The 17,266-nt window shown below is 42.4% G+C and overlaps 1 protein-coding gene across 3 annotated transcripts in view; it reads left to right on the top strand.

Annotated features, from left to right (window-relative positions):
- The window catches only part of SH3KBP1 (SH3 domain containing kinase binding protein 1), a 305,428-nt gene that overhangs the window by 175,624 nt on the left and 112,538 nt on the right, over positions 1 to 17,266 (top strand). Inside the window, exon 1 of one of the 3 annotated variants that reach the window (XM_040997757.1) lies at positions 1,946 to 2,372. The exons of the other annotated variants lie outside the window; for them this stretch is intronic. Within the exon in view, the coding sequence (XP_040853691.1) occupies positions 2,316 to 2,372 (57 nt within the window). The 5' untranslated portion in view covers positions 1,946 to 2,315. Of the gene's footprint in view, positions 1 to 1,945; positions 2,373 to 17,266 lie in introns of those variants that run through there. 3 annotated transcript variants of the gene reach the window in all.

The raw sequence follows: 17,266 nt of genomic DNA, 5'->3' as shown, positions 1-17,266 counted from the left end.
TGTTCTGTCTAATGGGTTGAAGCATCAGAGGGAAACGACTGGCATGGGGAGAAGTTTCGAAGGTAGAATCAAGAAGCCAGGTAATATGTGGAGCAGAAAGAAGTCTTCAAGGTGATGCCTTGGGCCGCTGATTTAAGCAGCTTGGATAATGGCCATTTTAAACCCTGATTAGGAAGCATTGGAGGTGGGGCAGTTCCCCCAGCAGGTGACTGGAGAGGACACCAACTTCTTGGAGTGACATTGATCATATTGTCCAGTCCTATTGCCTGAGGCAGGACCCCCTGCAGTCCTCAGACTTTGAGTCTGGCCGCGAATGATGGTGGGGAACCAGGTACCCACCTAACCCTGTGAAAGAACAGCACATGGCTCCCATCCCACACCTATCATGGTGTGCAGCAAATAATGGAGGAAGCACCATCTTAAGGAGGCAAGTAGAAGCTTCTGTGGCCTGTGCATAGCCTGATGCTTTTCTCTAAAAGAGGAGGTTGTGGTCGCCACTGCGAGTGTGGCTTGGAGGGGCAGCATGGAGCAGGCTGCTCCCTTAGGCTTGGGAAGTACTCCTCCGCTCCCTGTCCCAGGCTCCTGGGTGTGGTTTGCCAAGGCGGAGCACCAACCAGCAGCCTTGGAGAGGAGCTCAGAGCTAGCAGGGCTGGGCCAGACCAGGGTTGGGACCGCATCTTCGCGCAGTCCCCATATCTACCTTCAGACGCTCTAGGCCCCCAGAATGCCGATGGCTTTCTCACTCTGGCTAAGGAGTACTCACCTGCTTGGAGCAGGACACTCGCCCTGGGCAGTTGGTTCACCTTGGCAGAGAAGGATGAGACTGATTGCACCAGCCGACACTGATATACCTGCTTCCCTCCCGAAGAGACAGCTAGCTGTGGCTCTGCTCCCAAGTGCTGGCCAGAGCTCCCTAGCCCCATCTAACACGTGCTTCTGGATCCTGGCCAAAGGATAAAGAAAAGATGTTTAGGATCACTAGCCGTCAGGGAATTGCAAATGAAAACCGTACCCCAGTTTAGAATGGCGAAAGGAAAATCACAAACACTATTCAAGATGTGGGGGGAAGGTGCCCTAATAAACCATTGGCGGGAAAGTAAAGTTGCACAAATATTACGGGAGACAGTAGGGCAATCCCTCCGACAGCCGAAGAGAGACAGGAAAGTAATCATTCCACTCCTGGGAGTTTTCCCAGAGGCAGGGAAAGCCCCACGTGAAAGAGTTTTCTGTTCCCCCATGTTAATTGCAGCTTAACTGATAGTAGCTAAGATAGGGGACCAACTCACATGGCCATTGACTGATGACTAGATAAAGAAATTGTGGGATACCAGTCATTCATGAAAAAGAATGAAATCTTGCCTTTTGCAACAAAATGGATGCAACTGAAGAACATTATATTTATTGACATAAATGTGCTTCAGTGCAAAAAGATAAATATAAGATTTGTGGTAACTAATGTAGTGTAAAAAAGTATTGTGTATGAGAGAAATTTACATTTTGAGCTTTGATTATTGTTTCTATTCCTTGTCTATGTTCTTAACAGTGGGTTTTTCCCACTTACTACTTATAATTTTTTTTAAAAAAAGTTTATTTATTCTTAAAAGAGAGAGGGAAAAGGAGAGACCTACCATCTTCTGGTTTACTCCCCAAATGGCTGCAATGGCCAGAGTGGGACCAGTCTGAGCCCAGGAGCCAGGAGCCTCCTTGGGATCCCCCACACGGTACAGGGGCCCAAGAGCTTGAACCATCTTCTGCTGCTTTTCCAGGCCATTAGCAGGGAGCTGCATTGGAAGTGGAGCAGCCAGCCCTTGAACCAACTTTCATAGGTGATGTTGTGGCTGCTGGTGGGAAATTTACTTCCTATGCCACCATGCTGGCTCCAACTTCTTAAATTCTTTATTTAGTGGAGGATTAAGGTATAAAGAAAATTTAAATTATGTCACTGTAAAAGTTGAAAGGAGGAAAAAAAACCACCAAAGCAGGAAAGTAGCTAGGAAGGAAGATAATAGGTTAGCTTAGCTGTGTTCAGGATACTTACAGGAATTTAAAGTGGAGGCATCTAGAAGACAGGTGGGTACGTCAGTGTAGCAATGGGGAGAGAATTGGAGCTGGAGTTTTGGGAGGCATTAGTCTAGAGTGTGAGACGGGAGAAGACAAACAAGAAGGCAGCAGACAGGCCCTTATTCTCATGAGTACAGCTGGTATTTGTGGCTCTCACTTGTGGACTCCAGGGGACATTTTCTCAACAGGCCATTTCTCAGTGACTCGAGCCTGGCTCTGTTTTTCTGGCTCTTTCCCTTCTTAGGAGTCACTAGATGGGCACTGTGGAGCAACAAGTTAAGGAAAGGAGTGTTTGTTGTTATATACATAAGGTAGGTAAATTACTTGTACTCTATTCAGTCCCTAAGCCTACAGTCCACAACTTCATGTGGAATAATTCCAACTTTTTAGTGCCAGTTCATCAGTACCCAGGCTCTCCAGCCACCAGCAGTCTTGATCACCTTTGTGGAGAAAAATAGTCTTTTTTCTTCTCACTGGTTAGACAAGGTATCTGAATGCTTTATGGCTTGCCAGTTTTGTGGTTTACTCTACTGAGTTCCCTGCAAAAACAAATCCTTCAAGGAGCTCCTTTGCTGTGGTCTTGTCTTAGCTGATTTCTGGTAGCGACTTCTGGTCAGTCTCTATTTCTCAGCTCTCATCAACTTGAACTTATTTAGAGAATGAGTCACCCAATATAATGCCTTTATCACATCAGCTATTATTTATGGGAGAATTAAAATTGTATAGAAATGTGTCACTAATTAATTTTTTCATTAGCCAAATTGCAGTAAGAAAAGCTTACTGTTTTCATACATATTTCAGCCTATTTTTTCTAGCAAATAAAATCATCCAAACTATGTACTTACATAAAATTAAAGCATGTAAACCTCTACATTTAGTCTTAGCCAAAGGACTCAGAAGCAATGAAGGTTTATAAATGTACCAAGTTTTCTTAGTTTTTACAAATGGAAGAGCTGCGTTACCAGTTCTTTGAACACTGGGGATAAACTGTGTATCTCCAGGAACAGGTGCGTGTACTTGGATCACCAAAATACAGCTGGGTTGAGAGCTTGTCGTGAGATGATCTGGCTGCTCTAGAGCAGTGAATGTACCCCACTTGGGGTAAGGCAGGGTTGTGTACATTTTTGAGCTGTGGCAAAATACGTTGTTTTTTTATAAGCAGAAGAAAAAAGACTGCCTGCGCTGAATGAGATGTTTGGAATTTTCAGATTTCGGTTTTTCTCACTGCAGATGATCTTCGTGTAAAAGTCAGAGATTGTTAGGAAAGGGAAATAGGAACAGTAGCAGTATCCGAGGGTGACTCTGTGGCAGACTGGGTGTCCTTTACTATTTCATGCATATTTAGCATATTCAAAGGCCCATCACAAAGTTCCTAGAAAGTATAATTCAAAGATAAATGTATTTTGATTCATAAAAATTTGAAATCCATGCATATGAGAGAATCTTCAAAATGTTCATGGAAAATATAGTACATAAATTTCAAAAACTTTATACCAAAACAAACTTAGTTTTTAGTTCATTTCTATGAACTTAAAAGCTATTGTTAAGGTAGAAAGAGTGGGTGGGGAGATAGAGAGAGAGAGAAAGAGAGAGAGTGCACGTTTGCATCTGGTGGTTTACATTGCAGATACCTGCATTGACCAAGGTGGGCTTAGCTAAAGCCAAGAACAGGGAACTTATTCTGGTTCTTCTCTGTGTGTTACAAGGATCAAACCACTTGAACCATCACCTGCTACTTGCTAGGCTACACGTTAGCTGGAGGCTAGAATCAAGAGTGGAGTTGGGATTCAGACCCAGGTATACTAACATGGGATCCAGGCATCCCAGTGTACTGTTTTAACCACTAGGCTAAACACCTGCTCCCAACAATGTTTTGAAGTGCCCTTATATGTCCTAAAACACTCACTCTAGTGCACTTTCTGGTTTTCAGTCATTCATGTTTTTAATATTCCGTAAGAGGTTCCTACATGTTTGGATTAACATGTAGTATTTATGTGTATTAATGGTATACTGGGTGGTATTTAAAGTCATTTATACAATTGATAGCAATCACAGTAATTACCATTTCCATCTTCTTATTTCATATTTGGAGCCCTCAAGCATCTGTCCTTTGGTTCTCCATAACATATATAATAGCCTCAGGGTAGCATTTATAATACAGTGGGTTACACTGCTGTCCATGACACCTGGCTGTCCCACCTCTGGTCCCTGCTGATGTGCCTGGGAAGGTAGGAGGTGACCCGGACACTTGAGCCCCTGCTACTCATGTGGGACATCAGCATAGACTTTCCAGACCTCGCTATTGCAGCCATTTGTGGGGTGAACCAGCAGGTTGAAGATACATTCTCATTCTCTTTCTCTCTCCCCCTACCCCCACCTCCCTCTCTCTCTCTGACTGTCTCTCTCACTGTTGCCCAAGGCAGGGCGATGGGGGAGGTAAGGAATCTTTTCATTTGCTGGCTTACTCCCGAAATGACTCTAGAATCAAAAGCTGCATCTTGGTTTCCAACATGGGTGAAAGGGACCCAAATACTCAGGCCGTTGTCTGTTGCCTTCCCAGGCACATTGGCATGGATCTGGATTAGAAGCAGAGTAGCCAGGACTTCAGCCAGTACTCTGATATGCAATTCCAGTGTTGTGAGCTGGTATACTATAACATCAATCTAAGTATAAATGGTTAAATACATAGAAATCATTACATGTATGATAAAGCTTTAAATGTGTATGTGTGTGTGTGTATGTATGTATGTATGTATGTAACAATCTAGACTATCTGGGCCCAGTGCGGTAGCCTAGTGGTTAAAATCCTTGACTTGTATGTGTCGGGATCCCATATAGGTGCCGGTTCTAATCCCGGCAGCCCCGCTTCCCATCCTGGCTAATCCCGGCAGCCCCGCTTCCCATCCAGCTCCCTGCTTGTGACCTGGGAAAGCAGTGGAGGATGGCCCAAAGCCTTGGGACCCTGTACCCATGTGGGAGACCTGCAAGAACCTCCTGGCTCCTGGCTTTGGATTGGTGCAGCACCAGCTGTTGTGGCCAGTTGGGCAGTGAATCATCGGACAAAAGATCTTCCTCTCTGTTTCTCTTCCTCTCTGTATATCTGACTTTGCAAGTGAAAATAAATAAATCATTTAAAAATGAGTCTAGTATACCTTCTTCCTTTTTCTAAAAAATATTTCTTTACTTTTATTGGAAAGGAAGAGGTCTACAGAGAAAAGGGGAAATAGAGAAAGATCTCCCGTCTGCTGGTTTATTCCCCAAATGGCCACAGTTGCTGGAGGTGAGCTGATCTGAAACCAGCAGCCAGGAGCATCATTCAGGTCTCCCACATGGGTGGAGGGGCCCAAGACTTTGGAGCATTTATTCCCTGCTTTCCCAGGCCTCAAGCAGGGAGCTGGGTGGGAAGTGGAGCAGCTGGGACATGAACCAGTGCCCGTGTCGGACACCAGCACTTGCAAAGTGAAGGATTACCTGCACCATCCCCTACTTTTTAATAAATATTTAGTGGCAGCTGTGTCATTGCCAAGACTCATGTTACTGGAAGATGATATCATAGTTTTTACTTATATAGTGGTTTTTAAGTATGGAGGCCAGAGAGCCCAAGTTCAAATTCTGGTACTACCTCTTGGTGGGACAAATTGCTTCACCACTTGATGCTATAAGCTTCTGACCTGTAAAATTAGAATAATAAGAAGCTCTGCCCCCACAGGATTATTGTGAGGATTAAATAACATATTGAATTGTTAGAAAAGTGCTTGATATATAATAATCACTTGGGTAATGTTAGTGTATCTGTCAGGTTTTTGTCACTACAATGAAACACCTGGGGCAGTTACCTTTATAAAGAGAAAAGGGTTATCTCAGCTCACGGTTCTGAAGGTTCAATTCCAAGATTTCTGTGCCACTGTTCCTTTGGTTGCTGTTGATGCACTTCTTGCTGGTTTCCTGCCAAGGTAGTGCAGAGCATCACATAGGAAAAGGTAGGCAGCCTGTGTGTATGTCTCATATAAGGCCAACAGGATTCAATCGTGGGGCCTTCACCCTAGTGCTCCAATTCCACTCCATCACTTCTCAAAGAGGCTGCTTGTGAACATGAGAGCTCAGTTGCATTTTCACCCTTTTAGAACCATTGACTAAGACTTTGAGGGTCAAATCCCCAACTTCTAGGGACAGATATTCAAACTATAGCAGGTGGTTGCTGTCATGGGATCCTTGTCATTAGGATAGCAAGGGTGCCCAAGTATGGTGCTTCCGCTTCCAGGATCTGTTCAGTACTTCACTATGGAGAATTTCACACTCCAAGGAGTGTAAGTCAAGTTTGCTGTTTCAGCAATGGCTCTTTGTTTTCCATGACCTCAAATGTCATCTGCTAGGAAGAAGTCCCCTAAGTTGAGACCTAGTCTGTGTTGGTCATCATTATATTGATGGTAGTTGTTAAGCTGTAGTTGACCTTCAATAAATGTTTGTGAACTAGGTGAATGAAGATAGTGTCCTGTCCTAATCTTGTTAGAACTATAAAGTAAGACTCATCTGTTTGGCATCTGCTTGTTTTCTGAAGATTCATCTTGCATTTGTTCCTTAATTAGATGATGCATTGATTCACTGGACTTTATTGAATGTCTTAAGGATCTGCAGTGATAGCTTTGTATTTCTGTATAGATAACATAAGGGGTGGTTATTTGTTCGGAAAGGAACTGACACCATGCTGTAGGTTGCATGTGTACAATGAAAACAAACTTTTGCCTAGAAGGTGATTTATTTGCAATGGGATGGATCTGGTGCAGTTCATCAGATTGGAAAAGTTAGCATCTCCCCAGCTCATACTGTGCAACAGCTGTGAGACCCAGAGCTCTCACTTAATGCTTTGGATTGTGCCCGAGTCAAAGTGGGTATGTAGGAAAATCATTGTAATGCAAGAGACAAGAAATAGCAAAGCATCAATGAGAATAGAGAAGGGAGCTTCTAACTTTCCTGGAGATTGAGAAGGAGTGGTTGGAGTATCCTGGAGATCGTTTCCAGGGAAAGAGTGTTGGGCAGTGTTAAAACATGCTGGGGTGGGAGGAGAGCACACAGAAGTCCGATGTGGGGATTGCTGGTCCTGGCAGCGTGTGTGTGAACAGGGAGGGGGCTGTGTGGGAGCGGTGGAGGCTGTTTTGGCCATGTGGGCTACTGGAAGCAGTGAAGGTGGGCAGCTGGAGGAGATGTTAATGCCCTTTCCTGTAGGAAGTGGCCTGCCGCTTACAGCTCTGCTTTATGGGATAGCAAGCTGCTCGATGAGCTCAGCTGGGCAATGACACAGGCAGGTTTGTGTGTGAGGGAGATAACCGGGAGATTCCAGGGAATGTGGAATGGAGATGGGAGAGGAAGGAGATGGGAGAGGAAGTAGCCGGGAGAGTTGCCAGCCCCAGGGCTTTGTGGTTGACGACTAATTGGCCAGGCACCAGGAACTTCTAGTAGCTCCTGGAAAGGGGCAGATGGGCCCACCTCACGCATGCTCTTCAGGCTAGGCCGCTGTTGCCTTTGTTGGCAGCAGAACTGAAAGAAGAGCCAAGTTTCCTTTCAAGGAAAATTTGTCTTTGAGAATTAAAAAGCTAGGAGTCAGCTTTCTACTATATTTGTTGATAGATAGGCTAAACATATAGAGGCAAATTTGCGATCCAGTTGCAGTTTTTTATTTAAAGATTTATTTTATTTTATTTTATTTTGTTTTGTTTTTAGTGCAAAGTCAGATACACAGAGAGGAGGAGAGACAGAGAGGAAGATCTTTTGTCCGATGATTCACTGCCCAACTGGCCACAACAGCTGGTGCTGCACCAATCCAAAGCCAGGAGCCAGGAGGTTCTTCCAGGTCGCCCACGCGGGTGCAGGGTCCCAAGTCTTTGGGCCGTCCTTGACTGCTTTCCCAGGCCACAGGCAGGGAGCTGGATGGGAAGTGGAGCTGCCAGGATTAGAACCAGCAGCCATATGGGATCCCGGCGCGTGTAAGGCAAGAACTTTAGCTGCTAGGCCACGCCGCTGGGTCCATCTTTGTAGTTTTTAATTAACATTGTTTTAGAATATTTCTGGATTTCCAGGCACATTGTGATGGCGTAAGCATTTCTACGTACTTTATGTCCTGTTTCCTCTATTTTTAACATCTTACATTAATATGGTACAGCTGTCATAATTAATGAGCTAGTATCAATATATCATCATGAAATAATAGTCACATCTTATTCACATTTTCTTAGTTTTTCTATTTCAGGCTACCATCCAGGATGCTATCTGGCATTTGGTTTTCCACCCCCTTCTGCCTCTCTTGCTTCTCTGACTTGATTTTTCCATCTTAAATTTTATTTGTTTTCACTTTATTGAAAGTCAGGGAGGCTGAGACAGACACACACATACATACATATATGGAGAGAGAAGGGAAAGGTGCCTGCATCAACCAGGGCGGAGTCAAGCCAAAGCCACGAGCTTGGAGCTGCACATGGATGCATGGACCTAAGCACTTTGGCCACCATTTGCTGCCCCCCTGGGTGTCCATTAGCAGAAAGCTGGAATCAGAAGTGGTACTGGGACTGGGACCCAGGAGCTCTGAATGGCATGTGAGTTTCCCTGTTGTCCTTACTGCAGCACCAAATGCCTGCCTAAACTTGTTTTTAATGGCCATGGCCACTTTGAGTTTTGTAGGATGTTGATAAACAGTCGTTTTACTGGATTCTGTCTCGTGATTTGACTTAAGTGATAAGTTTTTAGGAGGAAAACATGTGTTCTCATCCGTGACAGGGTTACATAATGTGAGAGGCTTACACTACTGACAGTTCCGCTGTTCCCTGGGCTCAGGCAGTATTGGGTTTCTTTACTGCACAGCTCTTGTGTATTTTCCCTGTTCTATACTTGACTCTTTGGGAAGAGGCCACTCTGTATGCTCCACCCTAACGGAGAAGGAACTTACCCTTGACCTCCTGGGGAGGGTATTAGCCACATGCATTATTTGGCATCCCTATGCCATGAGGATTTGTCTGTTCCTCCCACTCCTAACTGCATCTGTAAAGAGGTGATTGTTTTAAACTGTTGTCTGAATTTAGAATGCTAGTTCTGTGGCACTTGTATCATGTTGTTTATTCCCCATCTTGTGACAGCTTCCACATTGTTTTTGCATATGATGATATTAGCAGAGCTATATCTTATTTATCCTAGCAGGTTGTAAGTACCTTGAAGACTGGGACATTTTATTCAAAGCCCCTCCAGATGTACTGCACATGATTCATAAAAAAGTGATTTCTGAGTTACTTTAATTAAGACATTTAAATATTAACCACAGAAAATAACTAAAGCAGGTTATCACGGTCTGAGTTTATATGAGCAATGCTGTAAGATGCAGCTACTGTTAACTTGGAGTCCAGTTGTCCTGAATTTGTCATAATATGGTGCCTTTAGCCCCATTTGTTGTTGTGAGGAAAAGCTAAATAAGCTGGAAACGGCCCAACTGGGGTTCTGATCTCAAATCCTGTGGCATTAGAGATTTTAACTCTGAATTCATTGAACCGGAGACTAAACAAGTATCTCATTTAGGGGAGAAAAAACAAAAACGATTAGGTAAGTACTTTATCACAGCCTGTTAGGATACTAACGATGACTTGGCAGCCGTATTGCTATGATTTTCCTAGGGGAAAGGTTTCCATAAAGCCACGGCTGTTTTCCCCCCGCTTTTTTTTTTAAATGAGTAAGCTTTGTGCAGTTCAGCTAATTTTATTTCTTTACACTACAGGCATTTTCATGATTGCTATTTCATATACAAACCATATTCTGAATCTCCCTCACCAGTCATATGATCTGTTGGAAGATAGTGGGTTTTTCCTTTCCTTTCCTTCCTGGTGTTTTTACACGCAAGGAATCACTGGGTCCTGCCAAGTTAGCAAACACTCAGTCAGTGTGCTCCTTGTCCAGTGGTCACACCTGAGGCCTGCGGGAGGCAGCCTCCATTCCAGTGGCCAGGACGACGTGGGCGAGCGAGGACGTCTTGCGGAGCCACCCAAGCCATGGACCGGCCCTGGCTTCCCGAGCCATAAACAAATGTGAGCTTTGTTCTCTGCCTTCCTCGTTTGGTCCCAAGTATGACTCAGGGTTAGGCTGGGTCCTCAGGCTCCGTGCCTTTGGCTGTTGAAGGAAGTGGGAGGACTCCAGGGTAGTGTGGGGACCTTTGCAAACTGGAGAGGCGGCTGACTGCATCATGGGAGAAGAGGTACTTCTTTTCTTACTTTTTAAAATGCAATCAGCATCCCTTATTGGATCTTCTCTAAACCATTTGCTAGCACTTTTCAGGGGTGGGTTAAAGTGACATGTGTGCCAGCACGGGGAGGGGAGCTCTGGTAATGTGGAGGAGGAGCCCAGCAAGTGTAAGGACTATTTGCTAAAGCCAAAAACTGCCCTGGAGCTCTTGAGATGTAATGCTTCATCCTCAGCTTTGGTCACTTTGGCCATTAATTCTCACAGATGTTTCCAATTTCTCTGTGTCTTGGGTTTTTATGTGTTCATACTGCACAGAGTAAGTTAGATGGGCAGTGTGCACAAACAGTAACTGTTACACCACGTTGCAGGGATGTTTAGCAATTACAGATGTTTGCGCCATAAACAAATCCAGCTCGCTTTTCAGGTTAGAGTAGAAGAGGATATGCAGCAGAACAAGCCAGCTGGGGGCCATTTCTCTCCTGGGGGCCGCAGACATCTGGATTTCTCCTCGTGAATGGAGAAGCTGTAGGGGCTGACTTCTGGGTGCTGTTGAACTTTTTGGTTATAGAGGTAAAGATATTTGGCTAATTTTTCAATGCTGTGTGTTTATATTCATGTTGTCATAGAAGAAGTAAAATAAAGACATCCAGTGATTTGCTGGGACTTTGCTGGTAATAGATGGTCTCGTTTCTCTCTACAAGCTGTTCATATTTGTCTGTCTAAAAAAGCAGAAGTCTGTCATTTTCCAAACACAAAAGAGAATTTCCCCAATAGCCACAGGGTAAGTACGGCTTACGGTGTCATGTGTATCCCGTACCCTGCGCCGTGGGACAGAACTGGTAAGGGGAGACTTGATGAGATCTGTGAAATATTTCCCTTTATGTCTTATATGGTTGGCTTCAACTTTTACTATTTCTAGAATTAAAGAAAGGAAATACAACATTTTAATTACTCTACAAGAATTTCTTGAGGGTTTTTTTTTTAAATGACATCCGTGACTTAACCTCGATAGAGGATAGAAACAGATATAAGAAGGGCTTCCAAAGCTTTATGGAAAATATGATTAAAAGATAAATTTTTGCGGTGCAAAAACAATTGAGAATGTGTGCATGAATCTTCAAAAATTTATATAAAATGTACATTATGAAAAAAAATCTACATGGATTTCGTAGATATTTGCTCCAACGTCCACTTCACTCTCATTTTTTCCTCTCTTTTTGAAGTTCCCTCCCATGAGAGGCGTGCAGGCACAGGTTGGCTGGAATAAAAATATGTTGATCTGCAATGGCTCATGAGGCTTTCCTAGGGAAAGAGATCTGAAAATTGCAGTCCTTATTGTTAGGTGTCACTGTTTTGAGTTCTCATGAGCAGAAAGCAGAATTAGGTATTTGCAGGCAAAATGATGACACTCACTCTTCCTTGCGGAAATGGGTGGAAGCATGATTATAGGGTGCAGCAGAGTCTCCGCAGCCTCCCTGAGCACTCAGGCGGTGGTCCAGGCTGAGGGAGGAAGGGCGCCACTGGGGCCCGGGAGGATCTGCTCTGAGAAGCTTGTTGCACTGGGAAGCACTCACTAGCCTTTGGATGTGTCTTTCTCATCATGGAAATAGCACTGATGCTCCTCTGCTGACGAAAGCCCTTTGCAATAATTATTAACAATATCCAGGAATAGCTATGGTAATATTTTCTACATGTTCCTCCAGACTTTGTTTTTCTGAGCATAAATATGCATGCAGCACGTGCAGTTTGTACAGCAACAGGGGTCTTGTTGTTGAATGTTGCCAGTTCTTAAAACTTAACATGTTATGGACCCTTTTTTCTGTCCCATAGCTGAGTGGCAACTTTAATGTCTCCAGCCATCATAAAACTACAGTCCCTTTTATGGAACCACCCCGACTTCATGTCTACTTTTTTAATATTAAAAACAACATTCTCATGATATGTATCATTGTGCCTTCTCTGATTATATTCTTCAGCTGAAATTTTAAAAGAATTTCCAGGCTGAAGACTAACTTAATTCTAAATGGTATTGTTTTGAATGAGAGCAATTCAAATATATGGTAATAAAAAATTCCAGGAAAACAAAGGACTTCCTTATTCCTATATGCTCAGTTTTTTCCCGGTAGAGATCCCTCAGAAAAACCTTCCATGCACTCTTGTAAAAAAAAATGTAGACTTGTTTTTGGGGGGATTTTTTAACTTGTGGTAAAATATCTGTAGCATCTTAATGATTTTTAAATGTATAGCTCGATGGCATTACGTACAACCCCATAGTATTTTCATCTCTAGAATCTTTTCATCTCGCAAAACTGGACCTGCTTGCCCATTAAATAGTAACTTCTCTTGTAGCCTCCACCAAGGCCTTGGCAAACGCTGTTGTATATCTGTCTCTGTGAATTTGCCCAGGTGCTTCATATACGGGGAATGCTAAGTTATTTGTCCTTTTGTGAATGGCTTATTGTACTTAGCACAGTGTCTTCAGTTTCATGTTGTAGCATGAATCACAGTTTTCCTTTCTTTTTGACACTGAATAATATTTGTGGATATACTGCATTTTGTTTATTAATCTGTTGATACATACTTGGGTTATTTCTGCCTTCTAGCTGTTGTGAGTAATGCTGCAATGAATACTGACATAGCAAAACCTGATTGTGTCCTTGCCTCATTATTGGGTATACATTCCAGAAGTAGTATTGCTAGATCATATGGTAATTCCAACTTTCCTTTTTTTTTTTCTTGAGGAAGCACTATACTGGTTTTCATAGTGTCTGATCACTTTATGTTCCCACCAGCAGTGCACAGGGTTCCAATTTTAACAGATCCTTGTCAGCCCTTCTGTGTCACCATTTTGGATAGTAGTATCCTGATGGGCATTAGGTGCTTAACTCACTGCAGTCACAATTGCTGTGCTTATGTGGCCTATCACTAAGGGGGGAGGTTATTAGTCTTCTTATCTTAGAATAATGAGTTGTGAAAAAAAGTCTTAATCTGAAAATCACCACTCACTGATCAACTGCATAATTCCAAGTGACTACAGTTTGTAGAGGAGCTCGATCCTGTGGCTCCCATAGCCCCAGACAGCAAAAAGAGCCGGGTATCCACGGCTGGTTGGTTTCAGGGGGGTGGTAACACTGTGACGGCTGCTTTTCACGGAGCCCCACCTTGTGCCTTAAAATCTGTGGCAAAGGTTTTATAGCGTAAACTCAAAATGGTTCTCTTGTGAAAAAGATGAATTTCTACTTTGGGCTATTATGGATTCTTAGTGTAGCATTTCGTTTGTCTTACATAGCGTGAGAAGCTGGCTTTATGATTGGTGTTCTCTCGTCATCTTCAGTTCTGGAATTCCCTGGGGTGGAAAACGAAGGCCTTACCTTTATAAATTCTTTGCTGAGTTTGTCATTGGATTTAATTCCTGTTCTTCAGTGGGGCAGACTAAGGTGCCTCTAAGTATTTAATTATGGCCATCTTTTGTTTCTTAGTGATACAAATAATTATTTCATAATCTCATACCCGGAGTTTTTAGATGCTTTTGGGTTATGAAATTTTTCTGAGTGGCCATTAAAATTATCATGATTTTGTACTTGGCTTGTCTTTTTCTGTCTGATCTTCTCACCAGTCATAAAATAAGATTCTTGAAAACTGTTTTTCAATGGAGTGCAATGAACTTTAATGCTGTAAGAAAGAAAATTGGCTACTTCAAAATTAACTATTCAGCTTCCCAGCATGGTGACCAGTTTTCTCACACTTAGAGTTTAGATTACAGAAAACAATCAGCAATTTGTTTTGTGCTTTTCTGTTGCATTGGAGACCATTCAGAAGTGCAAGGGGACAGTTTTATCCCCAACTCAGGCTCTTCAACGGTGAAGGTCAACATCATATATACTCATAAATGATCTAGAAACAAATGAAAACAGAAATACAATAAGCCCCAATGGATTCTTTTAATAGGTATTTTCATCTTATTGTGAGTTGTCTGTAAAATAAACAGTTCTGAAAGGAACTTGTTCATTAGAAAGTCAGCCTTTCATCACCATATTGCAAAGGGCCTGTGACTCTGAAGTGTCACCTCAATTAAACCTGTCCTTGACCTTTCAGGAGTCTAATAGGCAGGGTTTGGAAAAGTAAAGGCAGAAAATTGAGGTCTGTGTCACTTAGAAATCATGTTTCTGCTTCGCTGATTTAGTGAGGAGATTAGGAGTAGTGAAGATGGATTCACTCCCTCATTTGCTTTGGCTTCTTTCACTTGCTAAGCGTTTGCACCCATCAGTGATTTTAATGTGTGTGTGTTGGTTCCATCTGCTTGGTCTGTGACTTCTTAGTTGGGTTTCTGATTTTCTCTCTTCACTGGGAGCAGCTTCCCTGAAACTTCCTGGGTACCTTCTCTAGACTGTTAACAAAGCTGATCAAAAGTGAAGGAATAATGTAAGTGGTCCACATTTGTCCTCTTGGCACCCTGTCTGCTTCTGGGATAGGGGGATACAGAAGCCTCCCAGGTCTCCTATGTGTGTGGGTTTGACTTTGAGTTCCTATTCCAAAGTCCCCTCTAAACTCAGGCATTGTTTGAAGGAGAGACAGCAGAAGTATTCAGAAATTGGAATGCTAGTTTGTCACACAGTAGGAATATACAATACTGTTGGTTTTGACTCAGAAGAGGCAGAATTGTTAAGAAGCTGCTAAATCTGAGCCCACACATGGAAGTGATCTACCTGGGCAGTATGTATCATGTTCCCCTTTTGCAGCAAGCAATGAGCAGAACATGGTGGACAACCATACCTTGTTTTTCAGCAAAGGTTTATAAGATTGCTGATGGTTTTGAGTATATATTTTTAATGTAGTGCCCAGGAGTTCAAACAACTCCAGATCGTTCTGACCTTCACTCAGGCTATTAGGTAGGAAAGTAGAAAAGTGGTCTTTGATAAGAGATGCAGTTGGTGGATAAAGGGAGGCAAGTGTGAATTTTCAAGTAGTGAAACTGGTTCTGTGGGCCACAGAGCAGTGTTCTTGTGGAATGAAGATTGTGTTTTGAGTTGGTCATCTTGTCACAAAATGACTAAAAAGAGACAGGGATGTCGTAAGAGGTGAAGGAGACAAGGCAGTGGCTGAAGATGGTCATGAAACTGGAATTGATGTGCACTAGAACTGCAGTACAGAGACGACTGGGCAGACTCCATAAGGAAACAAAGGATTGTAGAGGGTGTAATGGTCAGCTCTTCTTGGATCTCACAGACAGCTGCCAAAGAGAGGCCTATTTAATGTGAGGTGTGGTGATAAGACTGGGAATAAGGGATGAGTGGCTAATTAATTATCGTATGTTGTGAGGATGTGGAACTCTGTCACTGAACGTTCCTGTAAACTTAAGTAGCGTATCATCTGAACCCGTCTGTCTGGAGTGAAAAGGTCACCAAGGTCAGGAGTAACATTCCTGCTCTTGACCCTTCTGTCACAATCCTCTGTGATTCTGCAGTGTTCTTGCTGGGCAAAGCCTGCAGCAAGTCTTTGTGGGAGGCACAGAGAATTGCTGTGGCTCCCTGGAACTAACAAGTGGAGAACCTTGAAACGAACCTTGTCTGTTGTGATAGCTAAAGACAAGACATTTCTCAGGACCGAAAACGTTTCCATTGGTGCTGGTGGTTCGTTGTGCTTATTGTCTTCCTTATTAACTCTGAAAAGCAAAAATATACATCTCTAACTAACATACCCATAGAAAGTAGCATTTAAGAAAGTACATGATTAAAATAGGTGATTTCATGTTTTGTTTTTAAAATGGGGGATTTCACCGTCTGTGTTTTGGTGGTTTGCTGTCTTTGTTACAGAGAAAGGAGAAGAGAATGGGAAATATTTTAGTACAGGAAAATTAGAGTGTGCAAAATGAGTAACGAAAGACTTAACCAGTTGTTCATATGGTGAGGATCTGATTTGTCTCTGAAGCAGCAACTGTAAAGGTAGTGTACAGCCTTGAGGCCCTTCCTCTGGTTACTCACTATTAAGCTGAAGTTAAAATGAATGAAAGAATGACTGAATATGAATGACAGCCAAGCAGAGACTCAAAATTACTCTACAGAAAGATTCCTCTCTAAAAGCATATTTACTTGATTTGTCTTCACTTTGACCTTGACTCCTAATTTTAGAAGTTAGTCTTGATTTTTAAAAGTCATGAAAAGCAAAATACATTCACATAAAGAGATGGTTGTCAAATGCCTGAAAAATGAAAATATTTGTGAACTCTGAATAATTTAAGAATTATGACTCAAGCAACTAATTCTGAGTAACAAGGAAAAATGGAACCTCAGATTGGGGGGGGGGGATTTTTATCACATTTGTTTTCATTTCCATTTTTTAAAATATTAATTAAATTTATGTTTAAAAAGTTTTCACTTATGCAGAACTGGACAACTGCTAGAAAATGAGGGCAGGTGAGCTAAGGACTCTATGCAAATAAATCTTACCATTAAATTAATATTTCTTGAAATGCTCAAACTGGAAATGAAAAATCTGTGCATATTGATCAGACATGGAGAAGAGCTACAAACTGAAATCACTGTTTTACTTTGTTTTTCAGTCCCTTTCAGACATACGAATGAGGAACTCATGGGGCCAAATTAGAAGAGCAATGAATATGTTTCTGAATTTGAAAACATTTGACAGAATGCCTCAATGCAATATTTAGAGCAGTATTTATTGGAAATGGCTGTACATGATCTGCTTAGTCCTTGGTGATAAGAACTGAGGAACAACCATGAGTAAAGGGTGGTGATGAAAGGCAGAGAACGGTCTACAGGGCTGCTAACCGTCACAGCTCATTTGACATCTGATGTCCTTAACATTCTTACTAGTGTCTAGGAAAAGAAAATATGATGATGCACAGAAGAAAAGTACATGTAATTTTTAGTGAGAAGGTATTGCAAACTAAAGCAAAACTTTTGGATAGACATCAATAATTTGAGGAGGCAGGCCATCATTTTTAACTATATTAGTGTATCTTATTAAAACC

Source organism: Ochotona curzoniae, unplaced genomic scaffold (genome assembly GCF_017591425.1).
Source record: "Ochotona curzoniae isolate NIBS_2020 unplaced genomic scaffold, NIBS_Ocur_1.0 contig_1274, whole genome shotgun sequence".
Lineage (NCBI taxonomy): Eukaryota > Metazoa > Chordata > Mammalia > Lagomorpha > Ochotonidae > Ochotona > Ochotona curzoniae.
This window is presented reverse-complemented; position numbering and strand designations above follow the sequence as displayed.